This window comes from Microcaecilia unicolor, chromosome 1, assembly GCF_901765095.1.
Source record: "Microcaecilia unicolor chromosome 1, aMicUni1.1, whole genome shotgun sequence".
NCBI lineage: Eukaryota > Metazoa > Chordata > Amphibia > Gymnophiona > Siphonopidae > Microcaecilia > Microcaecilia unicolor.
Genome location: NC_044031.1, coordinates 124,663,364 through 124,684,546, shown reverse-complemented (window position 1 = coordinate 124,684,546; position 21,183 = coordinate 124,663,364). Strand labels below are relative to the sequence as shown.

Below are 21,183 nucleotides of genomic sequence, written 5' to 3'. Positions count from 1 at the left end.
AGTTTAAGCACCAAGAACATGCATAAATGATCAGAGTACTGGTATATGTGCACATGTGTGTGCAATACTTGCTTAAATTCCAATAGTCTGCTCTCATGCTATTCTATAAACTAGCACCTAAATGTGACGGTGTGTGGTTTGAAGGTGGAATACACTTGGGAGGAGTCTGGGCTGGCACACAGTTACATGTCCTACTGTCCTCCTAGGACATTGTGGTCTCAAGACCTGAATTTGCTGGTTGTTCTTTCATTTCATCAGGTGCATTTGGAAGAAATTCCTAGCCGGGTTTTTGTTGTTACTGGCCCCTGTTGGTGGAATTCTTTACCTTTGGCCATGCGCCAGCTTGCATCTATATCCTGGTTCAAGAAGCAGTTAAAAACCTGGTTGTTTTATAGGGCGTTTGGTGGGTGGGTTTTGAAGTTTTCTGGGTCTTTGTTGCTTGTGTGTTATTTGTATTTGTGCATTTTATGAATGTTTTATTGCACCTCACCTAGATGGTTGGATAGGTGGGTTATAAATGTATTAAATAAAATAAACAAATAAACATGTGTAAATTATAGCATGCTATAAGTTATGCAGTTTTGGGCAGTCTAATAGCCAGCATGTATACCAACTCTATGGCTGGTGTAAGTGGTTGTACCTAAAATATAGGTGCATATTTCCCCTGCTACACTGGTATTCTATAAAGGTAAGTAGATACTTACTTTTCTATATAGAATAGGTTCCAAATAAGCACCTTCTTGGTACATAAAAATAGGTACTCCTTTATAGAATTATCTCCTTGTGCTCATTTGAGGAATTCAGCTTTTGTATATGTATATAGCACAGCTCCTAACTTGATTCTAACTCTTCATACGGTATTCAGTCCAGGTGTAATGAAACAATACATTGAAAATAATCCTCAGTACACATAGAATAAACAAATTAAAATCTGAAATACCCCTGAAAATGTTCACATTTAGGGGCCCTTTTAGTAAGCTGTGCAAAAAGTGCCCTGTGCAATTTTTACTGTGTGGGTTTCCCATGCGTTGAGGCCACTTTTAATGTGGCTGTAAAATGGCTGCAATTTCTTTTTTTCCATTAATGGCCATGTGCTAATTTCCTAATTAGTGTGTGGCCATTAACACGGGAGCCCTTACTGCCACCTATTTTGTAGGCATTAGGGGCTCCGCCCCTAATCTTGTGCTAATCGTTCAGTGCAAGCTAGTGGCCCTGTGCTAACTGATTAGCACAGGGTATGCCTATTCTCTGCCTCGCTAAAAAATAAAATATATTTTTTAGCATGTGGGAAGTGCAAGTCAATTCCAAAACTACCTTGGGACACCTCAGCATGTCCCAGGATTGCATCTTTTCAATCTGTGGTAAGCACAAGCTAATGCTTACTGCAGCTTATTAAAAGGATCCCTTAGTTATTTAATAATTATCTAATTGCATGATTCAAAAGATTTACACTGTAACTACTTTGTTTCCATTACTTGAGAACTTTCATGTAATTGGGCTATATAATCTGTATGTGGAGTTGTGTAAATCCTACATATGTACAGGGTATATACAATTACAATAATTTTGAAGATTTTCTTTGGGATTTTATTGTGCAACCAAATTGATAATTTAGGGGGGAATTCATCAAGTTGTGGTAAAAAATTAGCTTTACCACACTGTGACTTACCACAGGAGTCACTAACCTGCGGTATCTCATATTCCAGTGTTCCAGGCCACCTCTTAAAGGGGCTAATAACATGTAAAATTGTAGACTTCTGTATGCCCCCTCCCTCACAGAAAGCCCCTGTGGTGCTTCCCCAATCAAATCCCCCCCAATAGTACCCCAAACCAGCGATCCTCAACTTGAGGGCCCCCCAAGGTATGACTCCAACTCCCATGTCAGTGGCCCCCCAGGCCCCCAAAGACTCCCCCCACTCATACCTTAAAAATTCCCTGGGGTCTAGGGGGAGGGCAGGAGTGATCCTCAGTTGTTCCTGCCCTCGCTAGTGCTGGGATCCAAAATGTCACTAGTGATGCCTAGTGGTAGTCTCGCAGTACTACCATTAGGGGTCATCTTTTCATGTAAGGGCATGGAAAGATGACCCCCGGGGTAGTACTGTGAGACTACTACTAGGGATTGCTGGCACCATTTTGGATCCTGGTCCGGGCGAAGGTAGGAGTGACTGGGGATTATTTCCTGCTTGCCTGCTAGACTCTAAGGAATTGTTAAGGTAGGGTTTGGGGGAGCCTTCAGGGGGGTTAGTGGGGTTTTAGGGGTCATTATTAACTTGGAAGCAGGGTTTCTGAGTGGGGGGGGGGGGTCACATCATAGTGAGAGGCCCTTCAAATGGGGGTGACTGGTTGCAGAGTTGCAGAGTACTATTATGTGTATGTTTATTGAGCTTGATATATCCCGCTTCAAAATCTGAACAGAGCTATTTACAATTTAATAATTACTGAATAAGGAAAAAGAACATCAATTAATTGGAAAGAAGAGATTAAACAGTTTATAGCAGTCATATTAAAACAATGAGATTGCAGACTACTGCATCAACTGATCCACAGATACTCACTAAAAAAGGTAAGTCACCAGATGCTTGCTGAAAAAGATGTCTTCAATGCTGGCTTGTATTTGGGAAAAGATGATTCAGCACAGAGGGACAAAGTAAGGGTATTCCAAAGGAGTGGGGCAGAGCAGAAAAAGGCAGATTTATGAGTAGATTTTAATTGGGCATTAGATATAAGTGAAATTATGAGACAATGATCATGGATGCTTCACAAAACATGAGGGAAGGTATATGGTGTTATGAGTGAGGAAAAGTACAGTGGGGAAGACAAATAAAAGAATTTATGATCTAGTACAAGGATTTCAATTGAATACGGGAAGCTACCAGAAGCCAATGGTGGTGAATAAGTAGAAGAATGATGTGGTCATATCATTAGGCAAAACAGAGAAGACATGTTGCAGTATTCTGCACTGTTTGCATACATTTAAGTAATGCCTTCCAGATACCAGAATAAACAATATTATGGTATATTCAATTTTAATTAAACTTAAACTTAATTCTTGAAGCAATAAGAGCATAAAGAAGGGTCAATTGAGAAGGGCTGTCAAGATAGTAACATACCACCTGAAACTGATATAGTGCGAGAAAACAGGTTTTGAGCAGTGCACTGACTTCATGGTCAAAAGCAAGCTGGGATTTATGATACCCAAATATCTAAACTGATCAACTAAAGTAATTGAAGTAACTTGGACTGTTGGGGTCAAACAGATTTGAACAGGATGGCCAGTCAGCCATTAGACCATGGTTTTAGATAAGCTAAGGACAAGGTCTGGATTGTCAGTACTGTAAGACTGAATTGAGACAGTTATACAGATTTAGGTATGGGGAGAAAGAATCAGTAAAAAGAATGAGAAGAATATCATCAGTATAAATTGCCGTGATACCAAAACTCTGTATTAGAACCAGTGACGTAGCCAGAAAACCAATTTTGGGTGGGCCTGAGCCCAAAGTGGGTGGCACAAACGTTTCTCTTCCTCGCCCTACCTTCACCTCAAAATATAAATACTTTAGCTGATGAGGATCCTCAAACTCTGTCAGCTGAAGACTTCCTCTGAAAGTGGCCAGAACTTCCTTTTACCAAGCTTAGCAGGCAGTAGCAACATCCCTAAGTGACCGAAGCTGGCACCCCTTGCATCCTTAGTTGTCAGTAACTCAAAGATGCTGTTGCCAACTGCAGAGCTTGGTAGAAGCAAGTTCTGACTGCCTTTGGAGGAGGTCCTCAGCTGGGATGCTTGGGGAGCCCCACCAGCTATAAAGCAAGGGTAAGGGCCAGTGTTAGACATGCTCTGGCCCAGGTCAGAAAATAAAGGAGGGACTCTCTCCAATCCCCTCTCTTCCCTGCCTCCCTTCCGATTTCTGTACCTGCCATTACTATCACACTGACAGACCCTCACCAAAAACAGAACAAGGGATCACAAGTTAGAAATAAAAATATTTACACAAAAATTGACGTGAGAACCCTAAGAAGTTAAACTTAACATGTACTACAATCCTGGAGAAATAAAAACCAAAAGTGCATTTCCTTTCTACTGAACACAATGCAAAGACATTTGCTATGCACTTTTCACAAAGCTAACATATTCCATTTAAACATTCAAAATAAAATGCTTTTTTCTACCTTTGATGTCTGGACATTTTATTTTTCCATTATGTTGCTTCTAATTTCCTGTCTGTCGTCTACTAATTCTCCTTCAAGTGACTGTTGTCCATTTGTCTTTTCTCCTCTCTACTGTCTATTCCCTCACTACATCTACCTCTGACATACTGATCATTCCTTTTTAGCTCTTTCCTCTTTTTTTTATTTTTTGCATGTCAACTCAAATTTTACTCTCTTTCTCCTTTTTACTTTACAGCTGCCTATCAGATTGTCATCTTCTTCTCTCACCCACTACCTCTCCCATTACCCAACTCACTCCTTCTCCAGCCATTCCCTTTCATCTTTAATCTACTCCCCATTACTATATTTCTATCCTCTGTAATCACTATCCTCTCATCCATTTTCTTGCCACCCTCTTCCACATGGTTCCACCATTCCCAGCATCTTCCTCCATCCACCCTTCTAGCTCAATATCTACTCCCTCTTTCTTCCCTCCCTGCTCTCGTAGCCCAACATCTCCCTGTCCTTTCTCTTCTCTCCTCCCCTGTCCCCCATGGTCCAGCATTTCTCCCTCTCTCTTCCTTCACTCCCATTGTCTGGCATCTCTCCATCATTCTCATTTGCTCCTGGATCCAATATCTCCCTCTCTCCCCTCTCCTATGAATCTCCCCTGCCTCTCATCCAACCCCATGTCCTACATCTCCCCGATTGTCCACATCCTTCTTTCCCCCTCCCTTGTACCCCAGATCCAATATCTGTCTTCCTCCTCCATCCCATGCAGCATTCTCTTCCTTCCTCCACCATGTCCAACATTTCTGCCTCTCTCCCACTGTCCACCATCTCTGTCTCCCCTCTCCCTTGTGCCCCAGAGGTCAATATCTCTTTCTCCTCCTCCCATACAGCATCTCTCTCTTCCTCCCATCCACTGTCATGCCCATCATTTCTCCCTCTCTTCTCTGGGCACCATCTCTCCCTCCCCTCTACCCCCATATACAAGATTTCTCCCTTTATTGCCCCCCTCTACCCCTTTGTCTCTCTCTCTCTTCCTCCCCTCCACCCTCATGCACCATCTATCCCTCCCCTTCACCTCTGTCCAACATTTCTCCCTGTGTTCTCCCTCCCCCTCCGTGCAACATTTCTCCTTCTCCATCCACCCCATTATCTCTTGTTCCTATCCCCCTCTCCCTCCAGGCAGCATTTCTCCCTCTCCTCCGCTGCCTGCCCGGTACCTTGGCTGAGCCCAAACTTTTAGCTATGCGCACTTCTTCCCGGGCTCTGATTCGCTGCACGATTGTCGCTCCCTGCATTCTTCTTCTCACAAGTCATGCTGCACGCAGCGCTGCCATTCACACAGGCAGCTGCGCTTTCCTTTGCCGCGTCCATCCGGTCCTCTGTTGCACTTCCTGTTAGGACCGGATAGACGCGGTAGGGGGGAGCGCAGCTGCCTGTGTGAATGGCAGCGCTGCGTGCAGCATGACAGGCGAGAAGAAGAATGCAGAGCGATGCAGCGAAGCGGAGCTGGGGAGAAAAGGCAGCCAGCGAAGAAGAAGGTGGATGGGCGGGCCTGGAGGCAAAATGGGTGGGCCTGGGCCCATCCAGGCCCACCCGTGGCTACGCCCCTGATTAGAACTGCTTGAGGGCTGACAAATATATTAAAAAGAAGGGGGAACAAAGCGAATCATTGGACTGCAGAGGTAGGTCCAGAGAAAAAACTGAGAACCATCAATTTATCAAGAAAGATGTGAACCAATGATGTACTGTCCATGAAATACCAATATTTGTAAGTCTTTGAAGCAAGAGAGTGGGATCAATAAGATTAAATGCTGCAATTAGATGTAAAGATACTGCTATTGCAAGTTTCCATTATGTATAGATGACGTGGTTTCTTGGCTAACTGTGAATCATCTTGTTTTGAATATTGATAAAACCACGGTCTGTTGTATTTGTGGCAAGGCAGATCAGCCACCCTTGGTTCCACGGCTACTTGATAAAGCAATTCCTGTGCTGGACTCATTTAAATATTTGGGCGCCCTTTTCTTTGATAACCAGGTTTCCACTGTTATCGAGCGGCCCCAGGACCATTACCTCCCGCACCAGATCATGCGCTCCACTAAGGACTAGGTCTAGAATTTTTCCTTCTCTAGTCAGCTCCTGTACCAGCTCATCCATAAAGCTGTCCTTGATTTCATTAAGGAATTTTACCTCCCTAGCATGCCCCAATGTTACATTTACCCAGTCAATATCAGGGTAATTGAAATCACCCATTATTATTGTGTTGCCCAGTTTGTTTGCATCCCTAATTTCCTTTAACATTTCTGCATCCGTCTGTTCATCCTGGCCAGGCGGTCGGTAGTACAATCCTTATCACTATCCTTTCCCCCTTAAGTACATAAGTAATGCCACACTGGGAAAAGACCAAGGGTCCATCAAGCCCAGCATCCTGTCCACGACAGCGGCCAATCCAGACCAAGGGCACCTGGCAAGCTTCCCAAACGTACAAACATTCTATACATGTTATTCCTGGAATTGTGGATTTTTCTCAAGTCCATTTAGTAGTGGTTTATGGACTTGCCCTTTAGAAAACCATCTAACCCCTTTACACTTAGAATTTCAATCCACAGTGATTCCAAGAAGTGTTTTGTTTCCTGCAGAATTTTCAATCTATTTGATTCAAGGCTCTCCTTAATATACAATGCTACCCCTCCACCAATTCGATACATCCTATCACTATGATATAATTTGTACCCCGGTATGACAGTGTCCCACTAGTTATCCTCCTTCCACCAGGTCTCAGAGATGCCTATTATATTTAATTTTTCCATTTAGTGCAATATATTCTAACTCTCCCATCTTATTTCTTAGGCTCCTGGCATTCACATATAGACATTTCAAACTATGTTTGTTGTTCCTATTTACTTCATGCTCAGTACTTGACAGTATTAATTTGCAATCTTTTGTCTGCTTTTTATTTTTATTTAAGGATACCTGATCTATTATGGTCTCTTTTGCAACCTCACTATCAGGATACAATATCTTCCCTGTTTTGGTAATATCTTTGAAAGATGCCTTATCCCGAAACATGCGCTTTTGAACGACTGTCAGCCTTCTCCCCGTTTCTAGTTTAAAAGCTGTTCTATCTCCTTTTTAAATGCTGATGCCAGCAGCCCAGTCCCACCCTGGTTAAGGTGGAGCTCATCCTTTTGGAATACGCTCTCCCTTCCCCAGAATGTTGCCCAGTTCCTAACAAATCTAAAACCCTCCTCCCTGCACCATTGTCTCATCCACGCATTGAGACTCTGGAGCTCTTCCTATCTCTTGGGCCCTGTGTGTGGAATGGGTAGCATTTCAGAAAATGCTACCCTAGAGGTTCTGGATTTGAGCTTTCTACCTAAGAGCCTAAATTTGGCTTCCAGAACCTCTCTCCCACATTTTCCTATGTCATTGGTACCCACATGTACCAAGACAGGCAGCTCCTCCCCAGCACTATCTAAAATCCTATCTAGGTGACGCGTGAGGTCTGCCACCTTCGCACCAGAAAGGTAAGTCACCAGGCGATTCTCATGTCTACCAGCCACCCAGCTATCTATATGCCTAATGATCGAATCACCAACTACAACAGCTTAATCAGCATTGATTTCCATACCAGTTTTTTGGGCACCATATATAGCGGTCTATATATATATATATAGACCATATATAGTGGTCTGTCCAAAGAGTCCTGATTTTTGCCCAGGATGTTTTTACAATGTTCCATAATTGTAGAAAAATGTCCAATCGTAAGTTTGCCTAGTCCCACCCAAAGCAGACCTCCAAATGCCCCCTTGAGATTTAGATGAACTGTATAGAAAAATGTCTTAAAAATTAGATTCGAAAATAGTGATTTGGACATTTTTGCCTAAAAACATCCATCTTCCACTTTGTGCCATCATTGGATGTTTTTCTGTTTTGAAAATGAACTCCTATGCTTTGACTTTAAATTGGACCTGTAAGCAAAGTGAACATTCTTTGTTGCTTTCTTCAGCTGAGTACTGAAGAGCATTTGCTGGACTGTATTATTTGTTTATGGAATCATGAAAGGTGCTATAATATGACCATAAATTTGACAGTTTTTCATGGAAAAAGTACATACATTTTATTTCTAGTGATGTTATTAATAAGTACTGACTTATTAATAACATCACTAGAAATAAAATGTATGTACCATATCAGCTAGATTTTACAATAAAATAACAATAAGAAAAACAGAAAGCTATTGTGTAGAGTGCCTATTAATATATTTGACAACTCACATGATTGCTCTCCAGATAGAAAGTAGTTCTTCAATTTATGTAGACCTGAGTTAAAGTAGAGAGAACAGATTTTCAGTAGGTATCGGTGTTGACTTTATAGTAAGATTGACTGTTGTCTGATTTTGCTGTAATTTATTCTATATAAATATGAATAGAAAGCCACCAGAGTCTCAGATTTGCCTTAGATAAATTGTGAGAAGGGTAGGAAACAGGAATATGTGAGTTTGTGAGCAAAACTACTCTCCATCCAGTTCATAGCTGAGGTTGGGGAAAAGGAAATCTGTATGGACAAATATTGACTTCCTCCTATAGAAATGTCACAACATTTCCTGTGTAGTTCATGAACTTCAGTAGGTCAGAATTTGACCTTCCACCTCATAAATGCCATCAAGCTTTATGAAGCCTTTGTGGTGCTAAGAAACAAGTTGACCCAGGGGAAGGAATGAAAAGTAGGAGAAAGGGTGTCTGGATTTAATTTGAACAAGTTCACCCTTCCACACTGCAAACTAATAGCAGTGATAGATATAATATATAGGGAAATGGCAGGATTTATAAAATACAGAAAACAGGGCTTTATAATGTTAATGAAATAGAAAGGTAGCTTTATCTCTGTGGTATTCTTGGACATTGTATTTAAATCAGAATTATTGTTCAGTTGACAACCTCAGGGCCTCTCTTATCAAAATGCTCTAGAGATCCCCCTGGTGCGGTAATGCCGAGAAAACCCATTCGCTTCATTGGCATTGCTGCGTGGGAACTGCTAGCACAGGTTCATAAAAGAGGCCCTCTTGAATATTGATGTTTTTCACTTGCCTTTTTTAAAAATATATTTTCTGTTTGTTATACAATTTGAGAAAATGCTGTCACATTTATAAAACCAAGGTACTGCAAGGATCTTAAAATCTTAAGCATGCTTCAACAGAATGGATTCAGTTTAGACAATCCCTTCCCAAGCCAGTGCTGCTAGAATTGTTTAGAATAATTTTAATCTACATGACCATTTTGTTTATAGCTTACTGTGTTACTTTATTCATACAAGTAGTTGTTTAGGTTGTTTTTGTTTCTGTGTTTTAGAGCTCTTGTCTCAAGAAAATCCTTTTAAAGTTAGCATTTCAATTTCAGTAATGCATGTCATGTTTTTGTAGAAATTCATTCTTCTTTGGATGTATCACTGAATGAAAATTGTAAGAAGTCAAAAGGATTAGTTAATCGAACTTGAGGCTGGAGGAAGGCAAATGTGAAAAATTGCCATTCAAAGCTGAAACAATGATTATAGATTTTATAAAGTTAAGATGAAGGTCGAGCTCTCAGATTCATGGGCTATAACTTGTGGAGTCTTGCAGGGATCTCCTGTATCTCCCATTTTATTCAATGTATTAATGTCCTCTTTGGGTTCTGAACTTCATAAGGAAGAGTTGAATACATTCCTATATGTGGTTGATATAACTCTATCAATCCCTATTGTATCAAATACAAGTATATTACTATCCAATGTACACATTTATCTGGTGATAGTGGAGAATTGGGCATCTGAAAATTTATTAAAGCTGAATATAGATAAAACAATGTTTTTATTGGTACATCCAACTCAGCAAGAATCTTTATATCAAAATGTAACCATCAAAGGGGCAACCTTTACAGTAGAAACATCTATAAAATTTTGGGTGTTATTATACATAGCAGTTTATCTCTACAGACACAAGTAAATACATTAATTAGGAAAGTCTTTCTGAGCATGAGATGCTTACCTCGGATTAGAACTTTTTTTTGTGATAGATCAATTTAAATTATTTGTCCAAACCCTTATCCTGTCCCAGTTGGATTATTGCAATCAGATATATTTGGGTGGTTCAGAGAAAATGATTAAGAAATTGCAAACATTACAGAATACAGCTTTTAGATTTGTGTTCTTTGCAAAACAATTTGACGTGACTCCTCTGTTCCTTAAAGTGGTCATTTTATAAGTGGAGGAGTAGCCTAGTGGTTAGTGTAGCGGATTTTGATCCTGGGGAACTGGGTTCGATTCCTACTGCAGCTCCTTGTGACAGTGGGCAAGTCACTTAACCTTCCATTGCCCCAGGCACAAAATAATTACCTGTATATATGTAAACCACTTTGAATGTAGTTGCAAAATACCACAGAAAGGCGATATATCAAGTCCCATTTCCCCAATCCCGGCACATTAAAAGTATTAGCTGCCAAAGGACCAAATTCTATAAATGGTGCCTTTAAAAATTGGTGCTGAAAAACAATGCACTTAGCATGACTCTATAAACTAAGCCTAAAGTTAGGTGTAGTTTATAGAATACGCTGACGTGCCATATTTGCAACTAAAATTTAGGCACACCCATTTAGGCCACCTAAAACCAGGCCTAAATACCTGCACCTAACTTAGGCGTAGATTGGGTGTATTCCATAATAGTGCACATAGTTTTTTTTAAATGGGATATGTGCATTGTTTATGTCTTTCTATTATGTTCGGTACAAAAGGAAGTGCATTTCTGTTTTTATTTCTCTACTGTTGTAGTACTTACTAAGTATAATGGGGTTCCTTGTTCAATTTTGGTTATCATATTTCTTTTCTAATTTGTAATCCCTTGTTCTGCAGTTGGTGAAGGTCTGACTGTATTTTGTCTGTGAAGAAGTCATTTAAAGTTCTTTTATGTGTGTTGGCAATGGTGGATGGTGGGTGGGGAGAATGGGGGAAGGGCAGAGAGGCAAGGTGATTCCTTCCTTAATTTCTACCCTGGGCCTCAAAACGCCCACAGACATCTCTGTTCTGAAGCTGTCACAGAGCCCAGTGGTTTCACTTTTTTTTGTTTGTTTGTTTAGGGGGGGGGGGGAGATGGGATACCAACCATTGGGAGGATGAAAGAGGTGACCTCTCTTTATCTCTTCAGTTCAGCTCTGCTTAATAGAAGCATTTTTCTGAAACCTGAACATATCGGTAGTAGTTCCAACTCCCGCCATCCATCTTTTTTGGGCATAGTTGCTCATTCCCCATTTGAACTTGGAAATGAATAAATGTCTGTTTTATGGGAGTTCATAGGGGGATACACATTGTCAGAGCATTTACACCTGTTAATGCAGACTTCATTGTCGCGTTAGCTAACAGCATAGATCATTAAGGGGCCTATTTACTATGGGGCTCATTTTTGAAACAGAAAAACGTCCAAAAAATGGCACAAAGTGGCAGATGGATATTTTGTTTGCAAAAACTTCCAGATTGATATTTTTGAAACTCTTTTTAAAGATGTTTTTCTATGCAGTCTAAATCTCAAGGGGGTGTCTTGGAGGTGTATTGTGGCTAGCTTGCGAATTGGACATTTTTAAACAATAATGGAACATTGTAAAAATGCCCAGGGCAAAAAATAAGATGTTTTTGCTTAGACCTGTTTCAGAAATGATTAAATGCAAAGAGGTGCCTAAACTGACCAGATGACGTACTTTAATCCCCCAGTGGTCACTGCCCCCCCTCTCACCCCCTAAGAGGTGAACGTGATAGTACATTCACAGGGTATTTCTCTACATAAGCCCAACAGTGGCCAATTCAGGTCACAATATACCTGGCAAAATCCCCAAAAAGTACAACACATTTTATACTGCTTGTCCCACAAATAGCGATTTTCCCCTAGTCCATTCAATACCGGTCTATGGACTTTTTCTTTAGGAAGGTGTCCAAACATTTTTATAACTCCGCTAAGCTAACCGCCTTTACCACATTCTCTGGCAACGAATTCCAGAGTTTAATTACACAATGAGTGAAGAAACATTTTCTCCGATTTGTTTGAAATTTACTACATTGTAGCTTCATCGCATGCCCCCTAGTCCTAGTATTTTTGGAAAACATAAACAGACGCTTCACATCTACCCGTTCAGCTCCACTCATTATTTTATAGACCTCTATCATATCTCCCCTCAGCCGCCTTTTCTCCAAGCTCAAGGGCCTAGCCGCTTTAACCTTTCCTCATAGGGAAGTCGTCCTATCCCCTTTATCATTTTTGTCGCCCTTCTCTGCACCTTTTCTAATTCCACTATATCTTTTTTGAGATGCCGCGACCAGAATTGAACACAATATTCGAGGTGCGGTCGCACCATGGAGCGATACAAAGGCATTATAACATCCTCATTTTTGTTTTCCATTCCTTTCCTAATAATAACTAACATTCTATTTGCTTTCTTAGCCGCCGCAGCACACTGAGCAGAAGGTTTCAACGTATCATCAACGATGACCCCTAAATCGCTTTCTTGGTCGGTGACTCCTAACGTGGAACCTTGCATAACGTAGCTATAATTCGGGTTCCTCTTTCCCATATGCATCACTTTGCACTTGCTCACATTAAACATCATCTGCCATTTAGACGCCCAGTCTCCCAGTCTCGTAAGGTCCTCTTGTAATTTTTCACAATCCTACCGCGATTTAACGATTTTGAATAACTTTGTGCCATCAGCAAATTTAATTACCTCACTAGTTAGTCCCATCTCTAGGTCATTTATAAATATGTTAAAAAGCAGCGGTCCAAGCACAGAGCCCTGGAGAACCCCACTAAATACCCTTCTCCATTGAGAATACTGACCATTTAACCCTACTCTCTGTTTTCTATCTTTTAACCAGTTTTTAATCCACAATAGAACACTACCTCCTATCCCATGACTCTCCAATTTCCTCTGGAGTCTTTTATGAGGTACTTTGTCAAACGCCTTCTGAAAATCCAGATACACAATATCAACCGGCTCACCTTTATCCACATGTTTGTTCACCCTTTCAAAGAAATGTAGTAGATTGGTGAGGCAAGATTTCCCTTCACTAAATCCATGTTGACTTTGTCCCTGGAGCGCTCACAATCTAATTTTGTACCTAAGGTAATGGAGGGTTAAGACTGGTGCTCTAACTACTAGGCTACTCCCTCCACTCTTAGAGGAGCAAGCAGTTCCCTGGAGTAGCTTAGTGGTTGGTGCAGTGTAGAGAAGGGGTTCTAGGCCCATATCCTACTCTAACTGGTACACATGGTGGAAAGTGTGAGTGCCACAAAAACCACAAAAAGCTACTGAACCCACAGATAGGTGACACCTGCAGGCATATGGACTATTGTATCAGTGTACAGTTGAGTACAGTATCCTGCTTATTTTCGAAAGAGAAAGACGCCCATATTTCAACCCAAATCGGGAGATGGGCGCCTTTCTCTCGTGGGCGCCCAAATCAATATAATCAAAAAAGCTGATTTTGGGTGCCTCCAACTACAGTCTGTCACAGGAAAGGACAAAGTTGACGGGGGCGTGTCAGAGGCGTGGTGAAGGCGGGACTGGGGTGTGTTTATCGGCCAAGCAGAGATGGGCGCGCTCGGCCGATAATGGAAAAAAGAAGGGCGCCAAAAGCGAGAATTTGGGTCTCTCTTTTAGGACCCTTTTTTTTCACAAACAAGTCCCCAAAAAGTGCCACAACTGCCCAGATGACCACCAGAGGGATTCGGGAATGACCTCCCCTGACTTCTCCAGTGGTCACTAACCCCCTCCCACCAAAAAAAAGAACTTTAAAAACTTTTTTTTCCAGCCTGTATGCCAGCCTCAAATGTCATACCCAGCTCCATCACAGCAGTATGCAGGTCCCTGGAGCAGTTGTTAGTGGGTGCAGTGGACTTTAGGCAGGTAGACCTAGGCCCATCTCCCCCTACCTGTTACACTTGTGCTGCTAAATGGGAGCGCTCTAAACCGCCCCCAAAACCCACTGTACCCACATCTAGGTGCCCCCCCCCCTTCAGCTATAAGTGCTATGGTAATGGTGCAGAGTTTTACTGGGATGTCTGTGTGGCCAGTCTAGTAAGATTGCTGGCCTCCAGACATCCCAATGGCTTGTTTTTGTGCGTTTTTCCCGTGTATGTTTTGTTTGAAAATGACCTTTAAAAAAGACACATTGAGCACAAAACTGTCTAAAGTAGTGTGATTTTCGAACCAAAACGATAAGATGTTTTTTCTGGTTTGAAAATTACCATATTTGGCACTGTTTTTAGGACATTTTATTTTTGCAAAACATCCAAAACATCCAAAATCAGATTTAGACTTTGTATCAAAAATGCCTCTCCATGTTACCATGTCTTATTCTATATGTAACATATTATGGCTGATCTGGGATGCAATATACTCCCGGAGAAATTCTGTGCAATAGAAAGCACTATGAATAATTTATAAAAATTCTGTTCACACTTTAAAAGTTATCTAATTTGTAAGCTTTTTTCTTTGCAGAATTCCCCTTTCATAATGTGTGGCTCCTCCCTGGCTGACATCCCCCTAGCTTTCTCCCTCCCCAGCGCATCTTGAACTTCCCATTGATCTACCTCCCCTGTAGTTTCAACCTCCAGATTTCTTTGTTCTCTTTCTTTCTTACCCTTTCTTCAGCTTTCTCTCTTTTGTAACTCTGATTGTATCCACAGAAAGGCATATATCAAATCCTATCCCCTTTCTCTTTCTCTGACTACCAGCAAATCACCAGCTCATTCTGTCCACCCAACATTACTCCCTGTTCTATTGTTGTCACTCTCCCCAAAGATCCCCAGTTCTCTGTTCCCCATCTCTCTCTGTCTCTCTGTTCCCCTCCCCCATTTCTTTCTCTCCACTCCCCATCATAACCCCTAGCTCCTTCTCTCCTCCTCCCCCCAGGTATTTACCTCAGCTCCCTCTCACTTTCTATTCTTGTCCCTGTAGCCACATGCCTCACAATATCCTACCTGGTCTTTCCCAAATTGATGCCAATCATATGGCAAGAGGAGGAGGGAGAGCGGCTGCATCCTCCTCCTATGCTACCCTGCCTGTTCTTTTGAACTGTGAGGCTCTATAGTGGCCCATGTGGTTCAAATCAGCAGTCAGGACCTGGGTGGAAGAGGAGGAGGATCCTGTCTGACCAGTGGCGTAGCCACAGGTGGGCCTGGGTGGGCCGGGGCCCACCCACTTAGGGCTCAGGCCCACCCAACAGTAGCACACGTTTAGTGATAGCTGGTGGGATCCCAAGCTCGGCCAGCTGAAGACTTTCCTCCTGATGGTAACGAAAATGCTACTCTCCATGATACCAACACCTGCGTCTGTTCAGTTTTCAGAGCATGCCTGCTGCAGACTGCCAAGGTCGAAAGAAGCGTTTTCCCACCAACTGAGATATTTTTTGGGTGGTGGTTGGGGGGGGGGGGGGGGAGAACAATTGGTGACCACCCAGTTCTTCCTTAGGCCCACCCAAAATCTGTTGTCTGGCTACGCCCCACATGCAATTAGTTTCTTCCTCCTCATCTTTCCTGCCCATCCTGGGGGTTGGAGTTGGATGGAACCAGGAAAGGGTTTAGGGCAAGAGTTCACTGCTGCTGCTGCAGCAGCAGCAGCCTCCTTTTGTATTTCAGCAACCCTGCAATCTTCTTCACTGCCAGCCACCAACACTTCCTGGTCCTTATGCTGAATTCTGCACTGGAGTGGAATTCTGCGTAGATTCTGCATTGCACAGTTGTGCAGAAAGCCCCCACTCTTAAGCTGGTTAGCAGATTATTTTGTGAGAAAAACCAACACATGATAAATTTATTTTTGCTTGTGGTTCTGTTTTGCCGTGCAGATATTTTATGAATCTTGTCATACATATTGAATTGAGATGCAAATGTCTTATTATATGCTTCTTGGGTTGGAAGAGCAGGTTTTAACTTAGATGCACTGAACTTATAATCGCTTGCCTTTATAGGATATTCAGTGGCTGTGGGAGAATTCACTGGAGATTCTGAACAAGGTAATAAGCTGGCTTTGTTTCAACTTTAGACCTGTGTAGTGAATATATGTTATGATATGATATGATATGATATGATATGATATGATGTGATATAGGTCTTATATCCGACCAACTTCCACCGAAGTGGTTCAGAGCAGGTTACTATAAAAGATGAAGAACAGAAGTAATTAACAGTAATACTTTTGAAGTAAGTCAGTCTTATGAAAACTCAAGTTTCTCAATGATGTAGGGAGAGAGGACCACATCTTAGCCTGATAAGGAAATGACAAATCTATAGAAAATAAAGAAGGCAGGAGTCTTTTGATATAGAATAAGAAGATAATGAGATATATGTCTTACACATTTTCAGTGCTCTTTACAGGAACTTCTTAAAATATTTAGGAGAGACTTAATGCATTGTTTACATTAAATATGTTCATTAAATATTAAACTCTGCTTTTGAGATAGGGATAATGGGGTAGCTAGAAACAGACCTTGTTAAAGATGAATGAATCAAGTCTGACAATGTGACAAGGTGGAAAGACATTAGAGGTACTTGCATTAATCGTTCTGGAGTCAACATAGTGCAGTATTGCTCCTATAGCACAGAGAAACAAAACTAGAGCACCATAACTATGAATGTATTGTGTATGATGATAAAATAAATATTTTAGATAGCTTGTGGTGATCTGTTTATTTTGGCAGTAATATACAATCTTTGATTTGGTAAAGCATGCATACTGGAATCAGTATAACTTACATACCATGTGTTAAAGCTAATTTACATACCATTTCCCAAAGCAAATTTGCAGATATTGAGAAATGGCTGTGCCCACTTTCAGTTGTGTCAGTGAATCAGAATCGAGGATCTGCCCAAACCACGCCCACAACCCACTCTGCCCCTCTTGATGTCACTGGACATGAGGTCACAGCCCTGCCTATACCCCACCCCTTTTATATATCCCTCCCCTAAGCAGCTTATTTGCATACATATCAAAAACCCCACCCTTTTTGAATAACCCCACCCATTTTGTGACATCATAACTCTACCCAGCCCACACCCCTTTTTCAAGATGGTAGTGATTAGAGGACATCCCATGGCACTTTCTGTTTCATACTACTCATTGCCATCTTGGATGGGTCATATGATGGGAAGTGACATCAATCGTTACATCACTCACTAGACACCACCCTCTGCAGCCTGGGAGGAATGTGCGCAGATTATTTTTCCCAACCCTTAAGCTGTTTTTTAAATGTATTTTTTCAAACACAGGACACTTATTTTATTTTTTCTGTTTGTGATTGGCTGTCTGCTTTTCTCTCAGGAAGACCTTCAGGAGCAGGTCAGTGTGAAAAGACCCAATTCTTTATTGGAAGGACTCAGCACAGGCTGTTTGTCCTTATTGAGTCCTTCCAATGAACAATTGGGTCTTTTACCATTGACCTGCTCCTTAAGGTCAATGGTAAAAGACCCAATTGTTCATTGGAAGGACTCGACAAGGGCGAACAGTTGCTGAAAGGGATGTTCTGTCCTTGCGAGAGAAGCAGAATGGCCGTACTTATGCCAGCAAAAAGTTTGTGTGACCTTCTCAAACAGCTTTTTAAAGCAGTGCTTTGAGAACTTCACAGTGCATTATCTTAGGAGTGAAAGGACATATGCTGTCTTTTAAAAGCTTTTTGTTTAACCAAACTGTCTTTTTCTCAGTGATTGCCTCTCTGTCAAAAGCATAGTCCTCTACCCATCTCCACGCTCCTTGTGAAAAAAGCAGGCAGTGTGGAATAAGCTGCAAAATAAAAATCATGTTATTTTTTCTTTTCTGTGTGTTATGTCTGTCTGCTTTCTCTCAGGAAAATGATGTTTCAGGCTTCCCACTAAGAGAGAAGCTATCTTAAAAAGCTTTTATTTAAGCAAATGCTGCGTCTCCTGTTTCAAAGCTTTGTAGCAAATTTCTTGTCCCAGACCGAGTGTGTGCATAGCCTGCTTTTCTCTCCTCCCCTGTGTACGGTCTGTGTAGTGCAGCTGATTTGGGAAGTTCTGCCAGTACGCAAATCGCTAAGCAAAAAAAGATATTAAAAAAGCAACGTTTTGCCCATTTGCCCCTCCTTTTTTCTGAAACAAACAAACAAACAAAAATATTTTACATTGTAAGTCTGAAAACCCCTCATTACAGTACAGAGGTTTCATATTACTTTCTCTCTTTTTGGTGTTTTAAAAGAGTTTTAAGTGAATGTGAGAAAGACTAACATTGTATCTGTTTCAGAGAGAAAACTGAATTGCAACCCCTCTCTCTATCCTCTTGCAGCTCATTTAAGACATGTCTGGGCAAGCTGACCCCCCTCCTTCCTGCCAAAGACCAGTTGCCATAACCATCCACTGCAGCACTTCTACTCTGCCCATAAAAGGCCAACTTGTGATAACACATGACAAACAGATATAAGAACGATAACAGTTCTTGGAGCTTTAAACACCTATGAACCAGCTATTTTCCATCTACCAGGGGGGGCCAGAAAAATGGATCGGCTAAACGTGAATTCCTACAAAACCCCTAACATACAGAGGGCCAGAAGGGGGAAGCAAACTCTGCTACTCAGGAGAGGTTGAAAGCTCAGTCTTTGATATATCTAAGGCGCCAAAAAAAAATGATCATGATAAAGTAAAGATGCACAGTCTTGGGAAATGGCTGACGGTCGCGTGTTTTAAAAAGACACCAGTCGTCACTGTCTATACAGTATAGGACTCATATGTTTACATCCAAGTTCTGTTCAGATACTACTATGTCACTCAACATTGCTTTTTTGTTTTCTGACCATCCTAGTTCCGCATGTAGATTTTGGCTTCTTGTAACAATTTTATGTGTTTTAACTTTACAGCTGCTGTGAGTGCCTTGAGGTAACCACGAATTTGAAACATTAGGTTGCAAAAAATCCATTTCTTTTCAAAACATAACGGCTTACTTTTTTGTTGTAGCAACTCTCCACACTGCAAAGGGCATTTCTTTGAAAAGTAGGGGTGATTAGCAGCTGTCACTTGGTTCAGATGCTGTCCTCCCTCTCGATGCAATGGTCGGGTTTGTCTCTAGGTTTGATGTATGAATGTGACTATATTGTCTGCCCTGCAGCAGTCTCTTTTTTATGGCCAATGGATAATAAGTACAAAATCATGCAACTAACAAGCAAGCACTCGCAATTTCCTGTTGCTTGAGGCTGTCAAGATGGCTGCTGGCAAGGCTCTGCACTGTATCATATGGGCACCATGTGGCCAAAGCTACAAGAGCCATTTTCTAAGGTTATCAAATATTGAGGAAAAATACTTTCTGTATCTGTCAGGCGTGTAACGTGCTGAAAATTCTGGGGGGGGGGGGGGGGGGGGAGGTCTTTTCAAAATATTAAGGCTTAGAACAATAGATCAATAGAAACAAAGCAATAATAGATCCCAAAGACCATGATAGTGAATAAACACCTACAAGGATACTCTAAACATATATGACCAAGCAGAAATGCTCGATAATGAGATAAGCCCACTAGATTCCCCTAGGTACAAAGATTATTTATTCAATAGCAAACTATGCTCTAAATGGGGTAAATCAGTCCAATAGGGCTCCCAAATATCTTGAAATTTAGCCCACCACTGAAAATCAGCATTCCCAGCTCAGGTGCGTTCCATATGCACCAAAGCAAACATTTAAGTGTGCCATGAAGAAAACTGTGGAGTAGTGGGAGCACACCACACAATCAAAATAGCTTTCTGCACCAGCATCATAGTCTTGGCCACAAGGAGGGAAGTAGTGTCCGACAGGCCAAACGGACATTTCAGCTGCCCGAACAGGACATACTCAAGGGAGTAGGGAAGCGTGATATGCAGGCAATGGCTGAGTATAGCCCACACCCTACAGAGAAAACTCTGCACTCTAGGGCTCTGCCAAAGCATACAACCAACAGTAGCCCGAGTAGCACCACATTTGGGACACACCCCTTCAGAATCTAAACCTGCTCTATGAGCCATCCACGGGGATACGTAAATCCTATGCAATAACAAACTCTTGCTCTCTGTGTAGCATGCTACATGATAATTGGGGTAGACCAGAGAACACTGTAGCTAACTGGTCTATGGTCAACACACACTCAAGATCAGTGTCTCATGCCCGAGACAACTGCTATTGTGGAGAAAATGATAAAGAAAACGAAAATAGTTTGCAATGCCCCAAACGAGGAAGTTGAGCCTCAAATTATTGTAAACAGGTCTGTACTTTCACAACTCCAGCTCTACCTAGGTGTACAGAGGGTAAAGCACCTATATAATGCCGCAACTGGCCATAGGCAAAGACATCCACCTTAGACAAACTATATAAGGATTGCAGCTCTTCAGGAGATAGCAGTTGAGTATAAATCATTAAGAACATCACCTACTTGTTTCACTCCATATGTCTGTCACTCTGTTATCCATTCCAGGTAGGAAATGTAAGTTACCTCCCAAAGGAAGGAAAGGAGACATTTCACAATTTATGCCCAGGAAAGTGCAGAAACTGCACCACACTTGGTGCATATATGACCACAGAACACGGGTACAATGACATAAGGCTAATCAATCAGATTTGGCATGCAACAAATAGACTTATAATCCACTCAAGCTTAAAGAAATAAATGAAACTCCAACCACAGCTTCACACCCACTGTGTAACTCGAAAACTGTTTATTACTGCTGTCACTCCCAAGCCTCACACTATGCATTAAATGGTGGAGATAAAAAGCTTCAGTAACACCACCCAGCCAGCCTAATACTTCGGACTATAAGGCGTGAGCCCGGTGTACCATCATCTGGCTTAAAAAAAACTCCACTTAGTGTGTCTAAAATGGATGTAGAATACCTCTCTCACCTTTATTGCTAGGGTGACAAGCATGTATATGTCTAAACAGATCACAGAATATAATTTAAATCAGTTCTTTTCAGTTGAATTCATTTAATCTCTATCATCTCAGCCAAGGTGATCCAACCATAAACAACTTAGCTCATAGTCC

The 21,183-nt window shown here is 41.6% G+C and overlaps 1 protein-coding gene across 2 annotated transcripts in view; it reads left to right on the top strand.

Moving 5' to 3' along the window:
• ITGA8 (integrin subunit alpha 8) overlaps window positions 1-21,183 on the top strand; it is a 521,482-nt gene that overhangs the window by 103,734 nt on the left and 396,565 nt on the right. For both annotated transcript variants that reach the window (XR_003941853.1, XM_030199982.1), the window contains exon 8: window positions 16,144-16,188. Coding sequence is in view for 1 of the 2 variants with exons in the window: in XM_030199982.1 (XP_030055842.1) it covers window positions 16,144-16,188 (45 nt within the window). In the remaining variant the exon portion in view is untranslated. The remainder of the gene's footprint in view (window positions 1-16,143; window positions 16,189-21,183) is intronic.